Source organism: Gallus gallus, chromosome 20 (genome assembly GCF_016699485.2).
Source record: "Gallus gallus isolate bGalGal1 chromosome 20, bGalGal1.mat.broiler.GRCg7b, whole genome shotgun sequence".
NCBI classification, from domain to species: Eukaryota; Metazoa; Chordata; class Aves; order Galliformes; family Phasianidae; genus Gallus; species Gallus gallus.
In genome coordinates, this window is record NC_052551.1 from 389854 (window position 1) to 412767 (window position 22914).

Genomic DNA, 22914 nt, shown 5'->3' on the forward strand with positions numbered 1-22914 from the left:
GAATTGGCTCCCCAGGGAGGTGGTTGAGTCACCATCCCCAGATGTGTTTAAAAACTGGATGGGGTGCTTAGGGACATGATTTAGCGGAGGGTTGTTAGAGTTAGGGTAGTATGGTCAGGTTGTGGTTGGACTTGATGATCTTTAGGGTCTTTTCCAACCGGAGCAATTCTATGATTCTATGAAGCTGCAGCACCATCCTCCTGCTCCCCAATCTCAGCCTCCTCAGAGGCTTCTTCACTCAGGCCAGGGGAAGAGGGCAGCACAGCTTGATATGGACAGAATCCAGAATCTCCCTCCTGCCACTATCTGCAAAGGCAGACAGGTGCATACTGGAATGCCATGCAACTGCTGCCCCCAGGGTGGGAATCACTGCCAGGTGGTGGATGTGCTCTAGGCATTCAGCATCAAAGCCACTGAAGGAAGGCCAATGGCCAATTCCTTCCTCCTCTGTTGGCAAACAGCTGTTTTGGGCTGCCCGCATTCATCCTCCAGCCCTTCTCACCTCATCTTTGAAGAGCTTGGCTTGGTCCTCACAACCCGTCAGAGTTTGAACAAAGCTGAAGACCTTGGAATAAACAGAAAGAAATGTCAAGATGGAAGCAATGTTTCTGTCTGGAGACACTCCACGAGACCACACCCTCATTTCCACAGAAGCGTTATGGCTCCTCTAAGTTAACACATGCCTTGTAGGGCAAAGTGCTGCAGTTGCAGCATTCTCCTATGCCACTCCTGACTAGGGTGTAAGAAGCTGGAACAATTCTTGCCTCAAAGCTTATTCAGCAGCACCCATCCAAGATATAGTCTGCTCAACAAACAGCATGGGTGCTGGTCCTTTCTAGCCTCAGAGTAGCAAATGCTACAACAGCTTTATCTCCAGTAAGCCAGTAAGATGATTCCCACCGAGGGACTGGGACAGAAGTGGCGCACACGGGAGGAATGGGGACATCAGTCAGAGCTGAGTGCTGGGGCTGCCAGTTCAGTGTCAGAGGTCCAGCTACCCAGCTTTCAAGAGAGGCCACTACCAATACCAGAGAAAGTGAATGCGAGTGACAAGCATGAATCGGAGGTAAATATTTCATCACAGGAGAAAGAGGGAAGTGATTCCCTATCTGCAGAATCAACTGGAGTTTTTTTGCTTGTTTGTTGTTTTGTTTTTTATTTAGAAAAGAGAAAACTGATTTGGAAAACTAGTATGCTATTGAAGACTGCTGTCCTTCACCTGCCTGCCCTGTTAGCATCACATTCAAGCCAAGGAAGAATCTGGTAGTTCTACATATTCTTTCCAAGCCACTGCCACCAGGGCACGTGACTCACAGCTGTCCACACCATGATCCCCAGGTGCATCCAGTGGGACACCTCATTAGCCCAGGAAAAGGCCACTGTTCTGTGCCTGCAACATATACCATGGTGCTGCACAGCCAGCTGAAGTTTTCCCAGCACACACACTCCAAAACTGTCTTACCTCATCAATGGTCCACTTGGCTACCGTGGTTGCTGTGATGCCAGCCACTCCTGGTAGGAGTTTGCAGTGCTGCTCCCAACACAGTGATAGAGAGCGATCAGGATGGGCAGACAGGGCAGACATGAAGAGCGACTGATGCATGTTGTCTGAAGAAATAGCTGCCAATAAAAATGCAAGGTGTGATACAAAGAAGGGGGATGGATCCTATCCCATTCTACAAGCTTTGGAGAAGACTCTGTTCAGGAGAGGATCTGGGGCTGGGAGTAGATGGTCTCGTGAGGTCATGTTATCAAGAACCAGTGGCTGTCTTCTGAATTAACAGGATATATTAAAGCATCAGTACGGTGGGACTGGGGATGGCAGGGAAAGTTTAGAGACCAGGCTGACTTTGCCTTGTTCTCTTCAGTCCTTCACACTGAGGTAAATTTCAATTCAAATTTCACACCAGAATACATCCCTTATCATTCAACTTCTTTTAGGTTTATAACAAAACTTTAAGCCTTAGTCTCTGCTCTAATGAGCCAATGATGGCTTCCAAGAAAAGATCTTCATTCACCTCCAGTGATGGGCTAAACACCAACCAGCCTATGGTAAAATCAATACTTGCTGGAGAAAATGCCTTACCACCCTACAGCCACTTGTGTCCCGTGCCAATCATCAGAACTAAATGCCAAACAAAATGTTCAACAACAGGTTCTGGTCTGCAGGAGTAATACAGCACCTCACACTGAGGATTTGGGGTATAGCACCAATAGGACGAAGGCATAGCACCCCTAGCTGAAGAAGACAAAGTGCCTAGAAAAATGCACAGCTGGAGAGAGAGGGTCCCAATTCCCTGCCCTAAAGCACTCAAAGATTCACAGATACAAATCCAAAGAATTGATGAGGGACCCAGCAGAGCTCTGATAAGAGTCACGGTCATCCCTTGTCAGATGGTTTGTTTTGACATCATGAAGCCTACACAACCCTCCGGCTGGTGCGGACCTGTGCAAGGACTGACTCACCAAGACAAGGAGAGACATACCTCTGCCAGCTACCACCCCAGCTACTCAAGTCTTTCCCCAGCTCTGCAATGACACCATGGCAGAGGAGCGCACTTACTCTGGAAATCTTCCTGCTGGATCTTCCGGTACTTTGGAGGTCGTCCTCTAAAGATAAAGGAAAATTGATTTCACCTGTGTTGGAACTGGCCTAAGGGCCCTTCACCACACTGCACAGAGCAATGCTTTGACAGTAGGAGCAAGGATTACCTCTCAGACCCTGACAAAAAGGGTTGACAGCCAAAGAAACATAATGTGAATAGAAAAAAAAACAGGAGAGGTGTCAAAGGTCACTCAATAGAGCTGCAATAACAAAAGCCAGCTGTCAGCAAGCTTGCTCCCCTGCAGGCAAGGAGTCTCTCCAATTCAACCATCCATCCTACAGATGTCATATGTAGCCCAGTGGCCCCACATTGCTGCATGGGGCTTGCCAGTCTTGCCCCTACCTCCCATGGTGACGAGATTTCTTCCGCTGAGGGAAGCCGATCAGGTTCCTCTTGCGAGTTGAGGCCTCAGTGTCAGACAAGTCTGCCTTAAGCTTGCCCTGGTTCTTCTCTGCCAGCGGGCACCCTGAGAGGCAGTAGTGTGCTGTGAATCTCCCTGTCACATGTCCTGATCCATCACAGCCTGGTGTGGGGCACTTCCTAGAGAATAGAGGGCAGGTGAGAGTTGGACAAAACATGAGGCAAGAGTGGGTGAAGCTGGCTTGGGGCCACCATCTGACCCCAACTGCTGGAAGCCATAGCCCTGGCCGAGCAAAGCATAGTAAAGACTTGCTGAACACATTCCCTGGGGCCATGGTGTCAGCTGCATGGGCTCATAGACAGGGCAAGTTCAATCCCTCCAGGTACAAACTCCTGTCCTATCTTGTCCACTGGCATCACAGCCACCCTGTGCAAGTCAGCAGAATGCTGATCAAGCAGGTCAGTGGGGTTCGTAGGAGTGCTTCCTCACAGGCATCCAGATTAGCCTCAGAGTAAGGAGAAAGCATGTACCATGACTGTGCCCAACAGGTAAACCCCTGGGAGCCAGACTTGCCTCCCTCATTCTCAAGTACTGTCTGCTGTACTCACTCCTCTGCTCTGATGACAGCCTGTCATACTGGGATCAGCATTACACCAGCACTGATTTCCCCTGAAAAGCGTCATGCAAACAACTGACAAAGCCTCAAGGGAGATGTCCCCTCCCAGTATTTCCCAGCTTACAACCTCACAGTGGAAGGTGAGGGGTGGGAGGAATATCATCCTCAAAGCATCACCTACAAGTACATAAAGGCCATCCTCTACAAGGCTTATAGGACCCCTTGCAGATGAACGTGAAGAGCATCCCCAGGAGCTCTGGGGACACAGGACAGGTACAGAATGGAAAGCATCAGCTCATCAGCAGTTATGCTGGCAGCAGGCTGCAGGGGCAGAGCCAGGCACAGGGCAGGTGCAAGGAAGGACTGGCTGCTGACAGGCACAGAGGAAGGCCCTGGCACAGAGCTGGCAGGGAAGCTCTGCCTCTCTGAGCTGAGCTGGAGAGCTCACCTGTGGTGAAAGCTGTACTTGGAGCTCTTGGTATGAGGGATGTTCTTGCAGCCCAGGGTTGGGCAGCCTGAGTGAGCAGAGGAAGCTGGTTCCTTTGGCCCTAGACCAGAAGAACAGGGGACAGACTGTCATAGACACAGCCCCAGACACCTCAGTGAAAGCCCTTCCTCCCTGCCCACCCTTGACCAGCACAATGGATGTACATGGGCAGGTGATGATGACTGTGGGGATCTGACACATTTGGGCCCTGGTATGAGAACTTACTAAGAGGAGGCTGCAGTGGATGACCAGTTTTTGAGCACCAGCCTATGGGATGTATGTCTGGATGATCTGCATCAATCCAGAAATCATATACGTGGCTCCAGCCGTCAAAATGGATCTGGGGAAATAAGTAGAGAGGTCACCCTTTAAACCTCAGTGTACCTCTGCGAGCAGCTCTGAAGTCTTCCAAGCTGATAGCATGCAACAGAACAGGGATGAACTGCAACAGAAGATTCTGCTTCACTCCTGAATCCAGTCACTGGGACTTGCCATCTGCCATCTTATGCACTGTGTGCTTCCACAGACCTCTATATACTTTGCCATTGTAACTGGCAGTGAATTAGGAAGGGCAAGAGCAAGCCAGCACAGCGCCTGGACCGAGGCTCAGCACCAAGACTTCAGAACCCACTTTTATCCTGTGATCTTCCACATCTTCCACACTGGCCACTCGGATGAAGGAAGGAGTCCTCCTGTCCACTGCCTCCAGCTTCATGTTGACCAGGAAGCCATGGGGCGGGCGCTGGGACAAGGAAAAGTATAGGTCAGCAGGGAGTAGGGCCAAGCTCCAGGATCCTGTCACCCTCAGACTACTTTGCTTTCCCAGAAGCATAGGTATTCTCAAAACCCAGCTCCCACCCCCTGTCCTGTCCAGATAAGAGCCACTGCTGCTCATATTGGCTACCAGGAGAATGTGAACAGACCTCCCTGAACTGTGTTTTTAACAAGATGGAAAAGATATGCCCAAGAGAAGAAAGCCTTCAAGAGCCATCTGGGGATTCTATAGCACAGCTGCACTTGGCTGGACATGGCTGTTGTTGAAGCAAGTGGAGATAGCTATCAAGCAAACTTAAATGACTTCCCATCACACAACTTCTATCTAGCAGAGGTGATGGTCATTCTTCCAATTTTTCCCCATTTTGAACTATTTGCCCAGGACAGCCTTCACTTCTGAACCTTGAGCATAGATCTGAATCCCAGGCCTGTGGTAAGAAGATGCTAAACATCTCTTTACTCTTCATAAATGTGAAGACCTGCCAATGGAGAAAACCTCCATTGCACCTGGGCAGGAATTCAGAAGATAATGTGGCACTCACCACTTTAAAAGCCCAAGCTGGGACAGCAGATGCTCCCGTTTCTTTTAAATACTTTTCCCAGATGAAGTTATCAGGGTCAGGATAATCTAGAAGGGAAAGATGCAGAAGGTGAGACACACAACAGCAGGAAGATGGCAAGTAACCCAGAGGCCTTGAAAGACCAACCATGCCTGTGCCATGTATGTGGAAACCTAAGAGACATTGAGATGTGCTACTATTTCGTCCTGGACCATGAAATCCAGGGTGCAGGGAAGCAGGAACATTTGGGCCTGCACACATAGCTTGGGTCTTCCTGACCTTTCCACTTGGCCTGACACAAAAATCATGCTGGACCTGAACATATATGTACAAGAGACTCTTGTATATGCCACCTCCTTGGCCACAACCTTGCTGAAGGAAACTGCCTGGGCCTGCAGGCAAGCACAGGCCATGGGGTTTGATTCCCCAGGCATCCCGTCCCACCCCAGAAAGCCTGTCTCTGAGGTGATGTGCCACTGAAGGCTGTGCTCCCCAGCTATCAACTCACCTTGAGGAGGTGTGAGGGGTTTGCCATGCTCCTGACACCATCCGACTGGGTGAATGTATGGACTGCTGGGGTCACACCTAGAAAATACATCTAAACCATTATACAGGACTGAGACACCTGTCTCACCCCTGCTAGACTGTGCAGGCTGCCAGGGCCTGGGATAGGCCAGCAAGTGGTACAGTCCAGATCTACGCCACCAGCAAAAGCCCCTGCAGAAACAAAGGCTTTGTACAGCACCTTCAGCCTAGTGTGACCCAGGGGACTCCAGGACCTAGCAGGGCAAGAGCTAGAGTAGGGTACTACATCTCACAAGAGTAGGACATGAATGTGAGTAGGACGGAAGTGCTGTGTCGGAGCTGCCCAGGGAAAAACAACCCTGTGGGGGGGTACATGCCATGTCTTTCAGAGTTCACAGCAGTCAAATCTGGGCAACCAGCAGGGCTCACACTCTGGTCACAGCTCCTAGTACATCACAGAACACTTGAGGTCTGCCCTGGATCAGAGCATGAAGCACTTATTTCATGTACCCAACACCAACAAGGAGCAGCCACAGACAGAAACTGCTGCAGCCGCACAGCTCCTTGGGGTACAAAGTAAGAGGGTATCAGTCAGAAAGCAGAACTCTATTTGTGCTACTTGGCTTAAATTAGCCTCAGCTGGGACACCTCCCCACTCACATCACAGAGGCAAACAATGCCTCACCTACAGGCCCAGGAGCTCTTTTTAAGAGTAGGTATCCAGCCTCTGCTTCAGCTGCACTGCAGAAAACCCTCTTTGACACCCAAGTGGGTATCAGGGCCAGCCTATGGTTTGTGATCAGACCTGTCTTAGCCCCATCTTAACTAAAAGGCCACAGCAACATCCCAGAAAGTGACAGTGAACAGGTAAAGGTTTGCACCTCAGCACAGGTGGGTGACCCTCTTCTTCAGTCTCATAATGGTCTCAAGTTGCACCAGTGGAGGTTTAGATTGAATATTAAGAATCATTTCTTCATGGAGAGGATGGTCAAGTATTGGACAAGAACTGTTGGAGTCTCCACCTCAGGACATGGTTTAGTAATAGGACTTGGTAGATCAGATGATGGTTACACTTCAAGATCCTGAACATCTTTTCTAATCTACATGATTCTATGGTTGTTACTGGGTCAGTCTACGAGTGTGACAGGGTCAGATTGTTGCACGATCTGCAGCAGGATGCATGTGGTATTGTCCTGTTTTCTAAAGCACCTCATCACTCTTGCTGAAGCAGCAGCAAGGTGCTACTGAGAGCTGGCACTGGGAACCTAGAAGCCTCTGTGCACTTACCAGTAGTCATAAGTATCATCCCAGTTGTCAAAGTGCACCAAAAAGCGATCGTCCACCACATCAGTCACTGTGGCAACACAGATCAGGGAAGGATTCATGCGGTCCACAGCCTCAAGCTTCATGCCCACCTCGAAGCCCGGAGGAGCCTCATGCTGGGAGGAGAAAGGGGCAGGTTTCTTTCACAGCCTCAGTCCCAGCACCCTCCTCACCATTTCCCTTGCCGGCTGCAAGAGAGCAGCTGCCTAAAACAAGACCCTCTCAGGTCTGCAGGCAGGCCTAGGGCCAATTAGGTTCTGAAGGGCCTGTGTACACAAGAGAACAGGCAGAGGGTAATTAAATCACCCTGGCCTTACAAAAAGAAAGAGAAAAAAGTCTTCAGACCCTCAGGATCTTCTATAAGAAGAGAAAAACTGCCTCCAGCTTATACCAATTTCAGTCTAGTCATGTTCCTCCTGTGTTAGCTAGAGTTTGGTAGAACTGGTTTGGCAGAAAGGGCTGGGACAGCCCTGAATCCTACCTTGCCTTTAATTCCTGGATCCCAAATCTGCAAAACACCGTGTCACATGTTCTAATGGGATTGTTGCAGCAATCACACCCCCACTTCAGCAGGGAACCCATTCATTCATGGACTTAGTCACAATAAATAACTTAAAGAGACTTATTTATCAGTAGGTTTAGTTTCCTCTGCAGCTGAAAGAAACCATCAGCATTTTACATTCCACTATATTCTCACTTCCTATACCTAAGCTGCCATATGAGAAACAAAGGCGGAGAAAGAGATAATGAAGACAGAAAACAGACATTGGAATAGTTTGTTTGGTTTTCTTTGGCAAAATATTTGTTGAGAGTAATACCTATTTCTCCCCAGTCAATACCTTTGTGACAAATGTTAACAGTCCATGAGATGGACCCAGATGAGAAAGCAAATCAGCCCAGCTCCAATTTTGGGCACAGCAAGCCTGTGCCCAAGGTACAGATCTTCAGCAGCTAAGTACACCACATCTTGACAAGCAACATAAGCAGCGCATTCTCTTGGCCCTACACACTGTGGCTTTAAGAATTGTGGGGTGAACAGAGAAAAGCCCAACATTCAGTTGGAGATGAGTCACCCCAAATCTGCAGGCTCTGACAGGGAGGAGAAGCTGCTACTCACAGTGTTTCGGATCACGAAGAGGTGCTTAGGAGCTGCCTGAGCCTTTGTTATCTTCAGGTAGTTTGTCCAGCTGAATTCTTCTTCCTTATAACCTAAAACCCCTCAGGAAGAGAAATGAGAGCAGCAAGTTCACAGGGAGCCAAGAGGTCATGTGGTTGAGCCCAGACATCCTAATCCAGCCAGTCCTCAGGCCAAGGGTGAGCAGGGTTTTGAACAGCCCTTGAGCACATACAGGCTGTGGTTTAGGCCAGTGTCTGACTTCAAAGGGGTGCTAGGAAATGTTGGCATTGGAGTGGAAAAACAGCTCAGCACTGGAGAGCACTGGTCCTCTGCCCAGGAGTGCACTGCACCCAAGTTGGGGTAGCACCACTGCGCCCCAGCCTAGTGCATCCAGGGCAACAGGGCTTTGCCCCAGAATGGAAGGGAAGTTTAATGCTGATGAGTACCTAAAGTGGTGTCCTGCAGCAACACCCAACACAGCATCATCCCTCCTGGAACCCAGGGAGCCACCGTCCCTATCTCCCACTCTTGGACTGGAGGCCTGTTATTCATTCCCTTCCTTCAATAAGGCCTATCAACGAAGAATCTTACCTTTCGGAGGCTGGAGTTTGTGTCCTGTCTCTTCAAACCAGCCAGCAGGGTGGATGTCAGGGGAGTCAGCATTCAGCCAAAAATCATGGCACTCAGAGTAGCCGTCAAAGTGGAGACGCATCCGATAACCACATACCTACCCACAGGGAGGGCAGGAGAAGGAAAGGACCATAGAAACCTCCTGCTGTCCCTGGCTGGATGCCAAATCTACCACCCCTCCCACACACAGTTTCAGCATAGCACTTAAGGAAGCCAAGCACTTAAGAAACAAAAATCATATGCCAATGCACAAATCAGGATGCCAGACCCAAGAGCTATCCAATACAGAGCAAGGTAAGTACAAGGCCACTGCTAGCCAGCTTCTGAGCAGGGGGTTTCAGGCTGGTGCTTAAGATGCCACAGTAAAATATCTTTGTATTCACTTTATGTGATGGATCCAGTGAGTGCAAGTATTCCCTTTTCTGCATCTGTGGGAGATGTTTGCACAGAGGTTGAGCTAAATGCCACGTTGCTTTGGTGAAATCTCTCCAGTAGCAAGAACAGCGTCTGCTGTCATGTAGGCGATTTTCCTGGCTGCCTGTGGGCCCAGATCAAAATGCAAGGCAAGTATGATTTGGGGATATGACAAGCGACTGAGTGGAGAATCCTGGAGCCAGAGGGCCTCTGCAGACACAGAAGCAATGGGACACCTTCACATCCTCCATCTTCAGGGCTCAGACCTATCTGAGAGGCAGCAACTCAAAAGTAAGAATTTGTTGCCACTACCACAGTTTCTTCCCCCATGGCTCCACTGTGTCAGGGTGGTAAAGAGAATAACTGGGCTGGGACATGGCAGTTGTTCCACAGCACTGTCTCCTGCCCTTACAAACAGGAAGGAAACACCCATTTGCTTGACAGAGGTGATAGAGTGCTAGCTCATCTCATGCAGTGCTGGCAGCAGAGGGCCCCAAATTCCTGGGGCAGGAATGAGAAGCACAAGAAGGGGCAGAAAGATGCAGAAAGCAAAGGCACCTTACCTCAGCCACCGTCAGGATAAAGTACATGGATGGGTGTTGTGGATCAATTCCCTCCAGCTTCATCCCCACTTTAAAGCCATTCTTGTGCTGGGAAGCTACTTGGTACTAGAAACAAAAATTAAAATACAATGTAAAAAAATGGCAGATGTAAATGGGTCTAGAACCATTCCAAGGAACAACCATCAGCCTATGGGAGCTGCTGGGTCCAGGAGATTGTGGGCGACAGGTTATGTTTTTGGCCAAATTTTTATGCTTTTCCACAGAAAAAAGACACCCTCCTCCACCTCTTTGTGGGTCTGTGTCTCTTGCTGCTGTCAGGGCAGAGTGTCCCTGGGCTGACAGGGAGTGGGGCATTGGGTGTGGGCTCCTCTTGCACCCTCGCAATCAACCAATGGGAGGTGGGGGCACAGATTCCCTGCATGGCCTCAGGAGAGCCCAGGTCTGACTTGAGGAAGGACTGGAAGGGCTCTACCAACCTGCCAGAGCAATAGGCAGACACAGGGCACTTGGGACAAGGACAGCATCCTGCTAGGGAGCAGGACTTGGGGTCAATTAGAACTGGAAGCTGACTGGTCACTTCCAAGTGAAGACGGGAACCCCACTATATAGGGAAGCAAGGAATAGAGGAGAAAGAGGAGTAGTGGGAAAGAAAAGGTACAGAAAAGAGAAGATGAAAGAGGGAAAAAGACAGGAAAATCCCAACTCACATCCTGGAAGAGATCTAAAGGGGCAGCGACAGCTTTCTGCTCCTCCAAGTAGGACGCCCAAGACCAGCCTTCTTTCTTCTCCTCGCTGGCACCTGAGCGCAGCACAAACGCACACACAAGAGGCGCTGCTGAGGTTCTGCTCCAGCCCCAGTCCCTGCCTGTCTTGGAGCAGGTGAGCACATAGGTCCCAGTGGGACCACATCCCACTCTCACACACAGTCCTGCATACCTGCAAAGCTCAGCACTGTCCTGCCAGAGCCCCTTCTCCAGCAAACCTGGCCAGCTGCCCAAGGACGGACAGAGCCAAGTGATCCCCCCTCTCACACAGGTCCCTGTAACCCAAATGTCTTTTGCTGCTGTACAATACTCTAGAAGGCACCTAATGACCATGAGAGACAAACCATTCTGTACTAAAGTATCAGGACACCTCTGCAACCTGTCCTCCAGCCAGTACATCCGAAAAGCCCACAGCACTGACAGATCTGGGACAGTCAGCACAGTCCATCTAGAAGTCTGGGAATCACTCCCTGATGCAAGAGGCTCCCAGCCAGTCAAACCACCTTCCTCCACCACTTCAGAGCTACAAGCTCTGCTACCTTCTCTGAGCTATCCACCTGAGTCCTCCTCAGACACCAGACCTACTCTGATGCCCTAGAGATGCATTTACCCTTATAATACTTATTTAAAGAAGACAACACCCAAAACAGCAAAATATGTCCAGGGAATGCATGAGTACAAATTTCATGCTTCTGGAGAGTGACAAATACACCCAGAGATAGGACGTGCATCTACTCTGCTGCACCAAAGTATCCAGGTGCATATTTTGTCTACTGACGAATTTCTAAAAGATGAGAAAATAAAATGCTGAAAATAACAAAGCTCAGCACTGCTTACTTGTAAGCAGCAGGGAAGATTCCGTGTTCAGGGCTCAGACTGTAGAGAAAAGGACCTGGCAAGCACATATAACCTCCCTTTTCAGTAGTGCTTTACTCACTGTACTCATAGAATCATAGAATGGCTTAGGTTGGAAGGGACTTTGAACATCATCTAGTTCCAATCCCTCTGCTGTGGGTAGGGTTGCCAAGCACTAAATCAGGAACTAAATAAGGTTGCCCACAGCCCCATCCAGCCTCACCTTCCAGGGATGGGGCATCCACAGCTGTGGCAGGGCATCACTACTCTCTCAGTGAAAAACTTCCCCAACATCAAATCTAAACCTTCCCTCTTTGAGCTTAAAATTGTTCCCCCTTGTCCTGCCACTATCCATCCATGTAAAACATTGATTTCTCTCCTGCTTACAAGCTTCCTTGAAGTACTGGAAGACCACCGTCAGGTCTCCCCTCATCCTTCTCTTCTCCAGGCTGAACAAGCCCAGGCTGTCTGCACAGAAGAGGTGTTCCAGCCCTCTGAGCAGCCTCATGGCCCTCCTCTGGACCTATTAAAAATCAGGATTTGACATCCATCTAGAGCCTGTTACAGTCCCTGCATTTTGCTGTGGAGGTGAGTATGAAGCTGGAATACTTTCATTAAGTATGTCTAAGTATAACTTTAAGAATGACCTTTCACTTCAAAGAAAATGTATTTTCCATAAATGTTTACTTCCAGTATTTTAACAAGTTTTTCTCTCCTCCCTCACCCCCCTATCATACTCCAAGGTGGGGGGGGGTGGAAAGCAAGCAAACAGTGCATCCCTCAGCTTGTCCAGTTTCCCTCCGACTTCACCACAGCAATGTGTTTGAGATTTGCTCTGATTCAGTCTAGAAATTGATCCCTATGACATGAGCCAACCCCAAATCACTGGGCTCCTACAAGCCAAGACCTACAGGAGCAGCACCCAAACCTGTGAGCTCCTGTTCCCAAGAGGGAAGTTCCCTGTGAGACCATTGAAAGAGGAGGGAAAGCCAGACAAGGCACAAACAGGTTACTGCTTAGGACAGCAGGTCTCAGAGTGGAATATCCACACAGGAGGGTTGATTCCCAAAGGGAGGGACCAGAAAGCACTGTACAGTAGGACACAGCTCCTGAAGAAGACACAGCCATATCTTGTAAGGGTGCAACCATTTCATGGGGAGAAAGAGAGGAAAGGAAAGAAAGGGAAAGAGACAGAGAGAGCAGGATCAATCAAGCAGAGGAGTTTACAAGCTTTCAAGAACATGTACCAATGTATGGCACTGGTGCTTGACTCTGCTGGAGCACCAAAATGCTGGCTCAGCCCCGCAGGATCACAGTAAGACCCTGCAGCCCTCACCATGCATTCCCATCCACACTGCTGTGGCAGAGGACTGCTCACCCCGCCACTGACCTGGCCCCTCTGTACTGTGCTGGCTCCAAGCGTGAGCCTCTGGATTGCTGATGGCAGAGTCTCCCACAGAGTTTTTCATCTCTTCCTGCTTTTCCTCCTTGATACAAGAGCAGACAAAGGTGTTAGATGTCAGGATCCCTGTGCAGAGGTTTACGCTGCATGTTGTACCTTCACACCAGTGCCAAGGGCCAAGACAAGCCTCCAACACTGTCCATGATTGAAGTGATACTTAGCCCAGAAACGGGAACCCAACAGGATTGATCTGAGAGTCTGACAGGGAAATTTTGGTACTGCCTTGTCAAACAGTCCCATCCCCCGGAAACACATCACACAGATAGGTGCTCTCCTCAGCTCTTCTACTCTAGAGTGGCCTAGACTCAAGACTGTAGTTGATAGCATTCAGTACCTAAACAGCCCAGTCAGAATACGTCCAACATTGAACATTCCCATGCACTCAGTATGCCAAACAGCCAGCCAAGTGTCTAGAAGCCATGATACTCCTCTTTTTGGCACTAACAGCTTCTGGTTACCCTTCAAAATACTGCTGATATGGCACTGAAAAACACTGATGAAAGCTGCACACAGAAACACTGCCATGGGCACACACATGCTTGCCCTGCCTTCTTCCTACCATTTGCTCAGACTCATAGTCTTCTTCCGAAGGGCTCTGGTAGTCCTTCCTCTTTCGTTTCTTCACTGGCTTGAGGATTTCAGTGGCACTGGTGCTGCTGGCAGAGTTTTCCACAATGACAGACCTACAAAGAGGAAAGTAAACCACTGTGGTACAATATATGGCGACATCTGTGGTGTTGGTAAGGGAGTCAGTCCTGGAGAAGTGCTGTTGTCCCATTTCCTATTTGCACAGCATCCCCTTCCTCTTGACTAACCTATACACTCCTCTTAGCGCCAAAGCTGGCAAGCAGTCAGAGCCAGAATACAGAGCAGAACCACCCTTGTACACTACTAATATTGGAAACCTGAACCTAGGGATGGATCCACATAGATGCTGGAAAGTTAGTGCTGGAAGTCACATGTCAGTAAGCAGAAGGTTGGAAATGCCCTTGAGACCCACACTTCCTGCTTTTCAGCCTGGAAGTGCCCACTGTAGCAAACTCCCACAGCAGTCCCACCCCATCAGATGCATGTTTATGAGGCCACAAACTGGGTAAGAGAAAATCTACCTTCCTGCAGTTTTTGTTGCCCCTTGGAACAACTCTTTATCTCCCCCACACTGTACCCTGGGCACCCTGCCTACAGGGAAGACAGAAACAAGTGGGGTCCTCAGAACCTGCCAGAGATAGATGAGCTTGCATCTCTTCCTGGAAGCATGTTGATTAGGGGAGAGAGGACAGACAGATGGATAGATGTGGCCCTGCATGGAGCAAATCCCCCTTCCTTTACCTTTCTTTGAACTGCTGGTGACAATGCTCGCTGCAGAAACCCCTGCCTTCCCGGGCTCCATCTGACACATGTCTCCGGCCACAGGTATCACAGTGGCAAATGCTATCTGCTGTAGGCAGTTTGGATTGCTCTGGCACATCTGAGTCAGAGAGAAGAGGAACAGTGAGGCACAAAGAGCAGCAAAGAAAGAAAAAAAAAGCAAGAAGCAGGAGATATTTGCCTTGCTTATGTCCTAAGCCAGACAGCACATACTGGATGATGTTACCCACCCCAGAAGTGCCACTGAGATGCTACTTACCCTGAGCAACAATAGTATTGTCCCTGCTAGTGGGTGCCACATCCGAGTCCCCATCTTTTTTCGCATGACCCTCCTTTACAGCTTCTGCTGGAGGCATCTTGTCAGCACTCACCACCTTCAGCGTCCCATACTCATTTATTCGAAACTATGCCATTGAACCAAAAAACAGAAGGAGAAAGTTAACAAGGAGGATAGAAATGTAACTTTATAGCTAGTGGGTGCATATGAGTTCTGAGAATAACAGAGGCATGGCTTGGTGACTAGTGTATCCAGAAAGAGAATGGCTCCTGCAATGATAGAGGTGAGCACAAAAGTCACCCCTCCTGATGCCCCACCACACAGTCCCTGCTGGCTGCTGAGCCTACCCAGCACGATCCAAGAAGAGGGAAGAAGCATGAGAAGCTCTAACCCCAGCCCTCATCTGCTGTCTGCCTGCACTTGGGTGTGATCAGCACCAGCTGGTAGCACAGAGTAGGCATCGTGATGTGATGCCCTGTGGCTAAATAGAAGCTGAGAAATCAGTGCACCTCATGTAAGTATTTCATACTACTCAGTAGCCTCAGTACACTTAAAAGCCATCTGATGAGTGCAAGGCTGCTGCTTTTACGGTGAGTGCAGAACTCTGTTGAGAGCCAACTCCACAACATGACTTGGAAAGGAAAAATGCTCCACATAGAAAGTAGCATTCCTCTGCCTCCCTGTGCAGGGCAGACCACTGCAGCCCCAAACACAGCATGTACATGCTTTCTCTGCTAAGCTCACAACACAGTACAGGACAGTCACAGAGATGGGGAATGAGCAGCCTCACAGAGCAGGAACAGCTGAAGGATTCTCTGGCTGGGCCATGGGTACAGCCAAGGCCCTGCATCATATTCCAGAGGTCCCAGGCTGGCACAGGCTTGAGGGCTGCCACTTAAAAGGGCAAGCAGTTGGAGGGAGCAGCAGAAGGGTGGGAGGAGGGCAAATATGGACCATGGTAACACTTACCCGCAGGTTACTTCCAGGCAAAGTAGCTACCCCATCTTTCCACTCCAGCACACGGACTGTGTTGCAGGTCTGCACCCCACTGATCTGGGGGATGACAGTGGCTGTGATGGGTTCACTCCCTACTCCTTTCTCTGGCCTCTCAGCCCCTGTGTTTCTTGGTGGCTCCCTGGGAAATCGCTGGATTTCTAAGGTGCTTGTAGGAAGGTTGATGGTAGTGGCATTTGCTTGAGAGGGGATGAAAAGAAACAACCAACCAGAGACATACACAGAATGTTTTGCTCGTGCAAACAAATCTTAAAGGAATCACAGCAGCCTCAGGTAGCACAAAGTAACAGATATAATCTTCCGGCCAAGGGCTCAGTATGGTGTTCTAAAGCGCTCACGTGCAGGCAGTGTGGCCCAACAGGATCTGCTGCCAGAGATGCTGGTGCGAGAAGGTGGCACTATCCACATTCAGGGGGTCTTACTTCAGCCTAACTTCAGGCTGATCCCATGATCAGAACACCACATTGTAGCAGTGTGCCAGTAAGCTTCTGGACGGTTCAATGAATGCACTATAAAGTCCATGGCTTTTCCACAACAGGATACAAGATCAGGAGGAGGAACAATTAGGACATTTGCTTCTATGCTGCTCAGCTGGGCCAGATTACCCCTAGAACTGCAACACAGGAGCCCATACACTCTACAAAGCGGGCAACCAGGCAAACTGCTCTACACTGCCATGGGGCCCTAGAGATCAGGTCTTCATTTCAAAAGCTGAGAGCTTTTGATCAGCCACAAACTATCCAAGTGATGTGGGATAGCCATAGAGAATTTCTAAGATAGTAACAGTAGCACAACTTTGCCTCCCAAGGTTTGGGAGAATCATAGACATACAAGAAGTGTAACACCTATCAGTGCATGGTGAGAAAGCTTGGGAAGCTCAGTTAGACAGGACAACCAAAGAATCATAGAATCAGCCACCTCTGGCTCTACAAAGAAGCATCCAAAAATCAGACTGCATACCTGGTAAGATGAAGGCAGTCGTTGGCAGGTGAGTGCTCTGCACAGTGCTCTCAGTGGTGACCACATGAACACTGACCTCCCCAGCAGCATTTCCCTTTGTGGTTCTCACAACCTCCATCTCTGCTCTGCCGTCCATCACCTTGCGTGGGCACAGAGTGAGACACTGGAAGCCAGCAAGAAAGAAATCAAGTTGGTAGTACAAACACAACAAAGGAGTGAGAAAGAGACCATGGAAAATGGTCCCTTCCTTTCCACCACCTTCCAGGAGGCATTTCTCTAAGGTCCATTAAAGGCCCATTTATCCCAACAGAGAAGATCACGAAAGTCACAATACGACCTAGTAAAGCCCATGTTATATGATCCCAGCCTGCTAACATCAAGTTTTTTATCTTACCTGGAACAACCATAAGAAGAGATGAGTGCAGCAGGTTCACTACAAGCAGTGCTGTTCGTGGCTCTGAGGTCTATACCATCCAGATGCAGACCATGACTGGGGCTTGGTGAACCCTACACTGGAGAAGAAAGAGGTCTCTGAAGTTCACCTTTCAGTTCTCCAACTGTGCAATGACTCTTGATTTTCTTCTAACTGGCTATAAGAGAGAGTTTCACAAACAAGACTTAATCAGGAGGAATATCCATTGCATGCAAGTGAATTTCTCATGGTACCAGTGATGTTCAAGCCATCCAGCCATGAATTTCAAGGAGCAGGCAAGGCATGTGGTGGGGGGAGAGGGGGGGGGGGAACCATCCCCTGCTGGTCTGGTGCCTGGCTTGACTTCAGGCTTTTTAGGTAGTCACAGAACTTAGCCTGCAGGTGGATCTCCTGAATGGTCTCAGGCCTTGCTGGTGATCTGAGTTCTCATCTGTACCTGTCCATGATGGCTCAGTACTTGCTCCCCTCCTCAGACACCACAGGCCAGGCCAAAAGCTACTCCAAGGCCAAATGTCTAATGAGAGCACTGTTGGTGTGGATTTGTAAACACACCACTGCCATAGCTGAAATCCAGCAGCTCACAGAGATCTCCCACCATTCCTCATGGGCTTCCAAAGTATTAGACAGCAACCTACCACCAACACTGCTCACATTAACTATGGTTAAACTTTTAATATGGTATTTCTGAGATATTGCCTGCACAAATAACACCAAGTCCCAGAGCACTAATCTGGTTCACTGTCCCATAATTTCCAGGAGCCTCGCTAATGGACGGAAAGTTGGCACCAAACAGCAGAGAGGCTGAAGAGTTCCTTCCTCACCTTCAAAGGAGTGAGAAATAGGGTTGGAGACAGCATTTGCAACTCACACCTTTCAAAACACTGGCAGAAAAGCCCCAAAGAAATAAAAAGGGAGAAAAGAGAATAAGCAGGAGCACAGCTGCAGCTATGAAAAACTAGCATCACTGTTGCAGCAGGAGCAAAGGCACTGGCACACAGCCCCTTGGACAGCACTTCTTTCTGAGTGGGACCTCTGTCAGATGTCAGGGAGAGGAGGCCCACAGCTGTGACACGTCAGTCTAACATTCATTTCAGCAGTGGCAACAGCCACAGTGGGTCACCTCCACTGGTGCAGATTTTTATGAGCACAGAATGCAGGCTCTTGTTCATCACTGGCAAAAATACATAGCTAATGGTGGTGACTATGTTGAAAAATAGTGTTTTTAGCAGAGAATTTGCTCAATCAAACAGTGTTATTATGCTCTTTTTATCTGTTGCACTTTCTGTTGAAATAAATAGGAGGCATTGCTTTTGGAGTGACCCACATATATATATATATTTTTAATGGTGTCCTGGTTTTGGCTGATGGTTAATTTTCTTTATAGCAGCTAGCATGGTGCTGTGATTTGGATGTAGGATGAGAACAACAGTGATGTCACACCAATGTTTTATTTGCTCATTAGCAATGCTCAAGGACATTTCAGCTCCTCGTGCTGCCTTGCCAACAAGGAGCTGGAGAGGAGTCAGGAGGAGCCAGGAGGGGACAGAACCAGGACAGGTGACCTAAGGTTGCTACAAAGATGACTGATATCACACAGTATCATGCTGAAAATTGGGGTGAATTGGTCGGGGGGGTGGGGGGGGGAATCTGCTGCTGGCTTGGCATCGGTCATCATGTGGTGAGCAACTGCACTGTGCATCATTCCTTTTGTGTATTCTTTTCTTTTTGCCTTTTTTATTATTATTATTATTATTATTACTTTTTCTCCCTTTTCCTTCCTATTATTACGTCTTTATCCAAGAGTTTTACTTTTTCCTTCACTGATTCTCCTCCCTATCTCACTGTGGGGAAAGTGGGCCATCAGCTCTGTGGTGCTGAGATGCCCACTGGGTTGAACTACAACAGCTCCTTTGGCACCCAACATGGAGCCCCACAGATCAAGATAACAACAGATCTAACCTGAGCGTGTTAGAAAAAATGTGTTTGTAATTTGCTGTAAGTACTATATTCATTTAACAGTTGCCAATTACAACACAGATTTCTTTGCTGTTAACACTGATTTATTTGCTCACAAGGTTTTTTATGTAACCGCTGTCTACCTGCTTCTATCTCTGAGAGCTGGCTTAAGTTTGGCTTTGGCTTCCTCAGTTTGCATATAACATGTGCTTATGTTACAGTGACCCTGAGCCTAATCTGGTACTTGTATTCAGCACTGCTGGCATCGTCGTACTTCAGGAATTCTTTCGTGAAACTATGACAAAGTACATTTTCTACCTTTTCTCCACAGGGAGTGAATCTGCAGAGGACATCTCTCCATTCTCCTCCACCTTCCTCTTCTCCTCCAGACTAGTTGCAACAGTGCTTGAGAATTTTGAGTATCTTTGGAATGATCAAACAAGCAAACTATTGCTATGTCTCCAGAGTGTGTTTCAGGTTCCATCTAAGGTTAAAGAACTATTTAAGAATATCACAGAATCATAGAATCATCATAGAATCATAGAATGGCCTGGGTTGAAAAGGACCACAATGATCATCCAGTTTCAACCCCCCTGCTACGTGCAGGATCGCCAACCACCAGACCAGGCTGCCCGGAGCCACATCCAGCCTGGCCTTGAATGCCTGCAGGGTTGGGACATCCACAGCCTCCTTGGGCAAGCTGTTCATGGAGAGACCTGCCCTGAAGCAGGCTAATTATAAGTGGAAGGGTGTGTGAGATCATATGGGCAGGCATTTTGGGCAGCAGATACCGCTAGTGCTTTGGAACTTCATATCTGAACAAGTGCAAAATATTGAAAAACTGTTAAAATGTCTGCATCATACAAATCACCGCAATACCGTTGTGGTTTAACCCAGCAGCAAGCTCAGCACCACACAGCCAGAGGGGAAGGGAAGAAAATCAGGAAGAAAAAAGGTAGAACTTGTAGGCTGAAAAACTATTTACTGAAATAGAAAACGAAGAGAGAAATAATAGTAATGACAATAATAATACATATATACAAGGAGTGCTCCAAAAGCAATGCCTCCTATTTATTTCTAAGGAAACTACAACAGGTACAAGTAGCACTATCTGACAGAACACATTCTCAGCTACAAAACATTCCTTTTCAACATAGTCACCACCCTTAACTATACATTTTTGCCAGCAATGAACAAGAGCCTACATGCTGTGTTCCAATACATCTGCACCAGCAGAGGTGCCCCACTGCTACTGTTGCCACTGCTGAAACTCACCACCCACTGCTTCACTGTGCCAGCATCCACATTCAGGAAATGCTGATGGATGTCAATGGCTACACTTCTTTTCCACAAGGAGTTCTGTTCCACACTTTCGCACTTCCATGTCTGATGCCATGCTGTCAGACGGCCCCTCTGCTGCCCTCTGCAATATTGCAGCTGTTGTGGTTTTGCGATTTTTGTTGTCAGTATTCCATATCAGAACACCATGTAAAGAATTAACATTTAGTTCTGTGGACTGTCTTTTTGGGCATTGTGAGTCCTCGGACGGGAGTGGAGGTGACTTGCGGAATCAAACTCTATAACCACAAAGTAGTTATAAAATCAGGTACGTTTTAATCAACGCTGCGCAGAGTTGGATGCAAGGGGGATAGCTCCTCCTAACTTGCATACCGGTCCACAGAAATGTTACATATTTGTAAGTCAAGTTCATACATATTCAACAGGTTACGTTGAACACCACTACATATTCATTAATCAAGTCCCTCCCCTCCGGTGCACGCATTGTATTCTCCTCTGGGTGGTCGCATCCCCATCTGGTGGTCCCTCGGGATGAAGTAAACACTCTTCCTCATTGTCTTGCTGACAAGGAGTCTGGCACCTATGTTTTTCTTACCACAAAATAATGCTCCTGTGGAATGTAAGCACTAAACAGTACCCAGACCCCCTGCTGACAAGGAGTCTGGGGCCTATTCTTCTCCTAACTCCTCCCTCCAGTTCTCCTTAGCTTGCCGACAAAGAGTCTGGCACCTACGTTTTTCTCACCACAATCTAAACCGTCCAGGTAGAATCACAAAATCAAACCCTCTTTCATTAAGCAGAATCAATTCGAATCAAGTCCCCCCTCTTTCAGAGGAGTGGCATTCCCGAAGGACCCCGCTTGCAGAGGAAGAAAGGTGGAGCTGCTGGCAGGACAGCAGCCTCTCGGTTTGCCTCGGAGAAAAGCACGTGCTTCCCCTGCGGCCTACTAGGGTCAGACTACTACCAAGAGTCTACTACCCCGTATTTTGGACACTCTTGTCTCTCTCATTTTGTTTGATTTTGTTGGATTTAGTACATTACTGTTCCTCCTCAGATCGTTGCCATTGTTTTTTTGTTTGTTTGTTCGTTTTTGTTAGACCTATCTGCTATCTCCCTTCCCCCTCCCTCCCTCTCCCTGAGCACATGGCTTGCCACGTGCCTTACCTCATTAGTCACAGGGCCGGGCCGGCCGCGCCCTGCTTCGCCAGGCTGTTAATAGGTAGGGTAGTTTTTTGTTTCCCTCTCTCTTTTGTCTCCTGGGTTTGTGCCCCTTGTCACAGACTCAGATCTAGAGATAACTCCGTGACAGCAAAAAATGGAATGGGATATTGGTGGGAAGGTTCACCTTTTACTGCCATCCCACCAACATCTGCCTCTGATGTTTTGTGCCCACATCATAAAATAGAGCAGCCCTTGTATGTATTTACAAGCAATTGATCACCACTCGCTGACCAATGCCAAGCCAGTCCCCAGGCAGCAGTAGCCCCTCATGGCCAACACCCCAATTTCCTGCATGATAGTGTATGGTATGGATCATCCCTTTGGCAAGTTTAGACCAGCTGTCCTGGTTCTGTCCCCTTTCAGCTCCCTCTGTGTCCCCCAGCTTTTTGCTGGCAGGACAGTATGAGCAGCTGAAACATCCTTGGCTCTGTACAATAGCAATAACTAAAATACTTCTGTGTTATCAACACTGTTCTTTTCTCCTAAACCCAAAACGTAGCATCCCATCAGACACTCTGAAGAAAGATAACTCTGTCCGACATGAAACCAGGACAAACGTGCTGGGACTTGGCCTATACCTACTGAGCCATACTCAATATTAATCCAACTTCCACCACAGACACTGCAGCTAATTCAAGCCCTGCAGCTAATCCACCTCTGCTGACAGACACTGTGGCTAACGCAACCTCCACTACAGGGACAGTGGCCAAACCAGAGAGCCTGACCTCCACAGTATCAGTCACTGCTGTATCAAGAGAAAACAACTGAAGCAGAAGTCAGCTCATTTAGTAGGAGAAGCAGCAGCATCTCCTGGCAGGTACCAAGAGGAAGAATTGGAAGAGGCAGGCTCCTCTGCAGCGGGGCCATCACAAGAACAGAAGGAAGAAGAGACAGATGTCAAATGAGTCAGAAACTACCCAATCCCTATTCCTGAGTGAGATGTGAGATACATGGAAGGATTTCAGCCATCGTCCAGGCAAGAACGTTGTCTCCTGGTTACTTCGGTGTGTGGATAACAAGACTACTAGCCATGCAGGAAAGCCATGCAGCTGGAATCCCTCTCTAAGGAATAGGACACTGGCGAGGGGATTGGAAAAGGCCCACAAGCCCTAAGCCTCTGGAGGTGACTCCTGTTGGGTATCAAATTCCTTTAAAGAAGATGATGAATGTCATCTAGGAAAGTGGACCACCATGAAAAAAAGGTATCCAGCACTTCCATCTGGTGTGCTGTGCACATTAGCTGTGCTGGAAGAGATTTATGGTCACCTGGACAACAAGCAGGTAACCCAAGATCCATATGAAGCCCGTGCATGCAGTAAATGAGACAGA

The 22914-nt window shown here is 48.5% G+C and overlaps 1 protein-coding gene across 4 annotated transcripts in view; it reads right to left on the bottom strand.

The window, feature by feature from the left end:
* The window catches only part of L3MBTL1 (l(3)mbt-like 1 (Drosophila)), a 38368-nt gene that overhangs the window by 5259 nt on the left and 10195 nt on the right, over positions 1–22914 (bottom strand). Inside the window, exons 2-22 of one of the 4 annotated variants that reach the window (XM_040650797.2) lie at positions 17071–17183; positions 16677–16839; positions 15672–15895; positions 14685–14829; positions 14387–14525; positions 13617–13740; positions 12986–13082; positions 10684–10775; positions 9977–10081; positions 8961–9096; positions 8370–8470; positions 7217–7368; positions 5913–5989; positions 5387–5472; positions 4702–4812; positions 4296–4410; positions 4032–4131; positions 2949–3146; positions 2564–2610; positions 1463–1620; positions 503–565 (exon numbers count right to left, since the gene is read on the bottom strand). In XM_040650797.2, the coding sequence (XP_040506731.1) occupies positions 503–565; positions 1463–1620; positions 2564–2610; positions 2949–3146; positions 4032–4131; positions 4296–4410; positions 4702–4812; positions 5387–5472; positions 5913–5989; positions 7217–7368; positions 8370–8470; positions 8961–9096; positions 9977–10081; positions 10684–10775; positions 12986–13082; positions 13617–13740; positions 14387–14525; positions 14685–14829; positions 15672–15895; positions 16677–16812 (2406 nt within the window). In that variant the 5' untranslated portion in view covers positions 16813–16839; positions 17071–17183. Of the gene's footprint in view, positions 1–502; positions 566–1462; positions 1621–2563; positions 2611–2948; positions 3147–4031; positions 4132–4295; positions 4411–4701; positions 4813–5386; positions 5473–5912; positions 5990–7216; positions 7369–8369; positions 8471–8960; positions 9097–9976; positions 10082–10683; positions 10776–12985; positions 13083–13616; positions 13741–14386; positions 14526–14684; positions 14830–15671; positions 15896–16676; positions 16840–17070; positions 17267–22914 lie in introns of all 4 variants that reach the window. The other 3 variants (XM_040650798.2, XM_040650796.2, NM_001396522.1) reach the window with 3 other exon arrangements.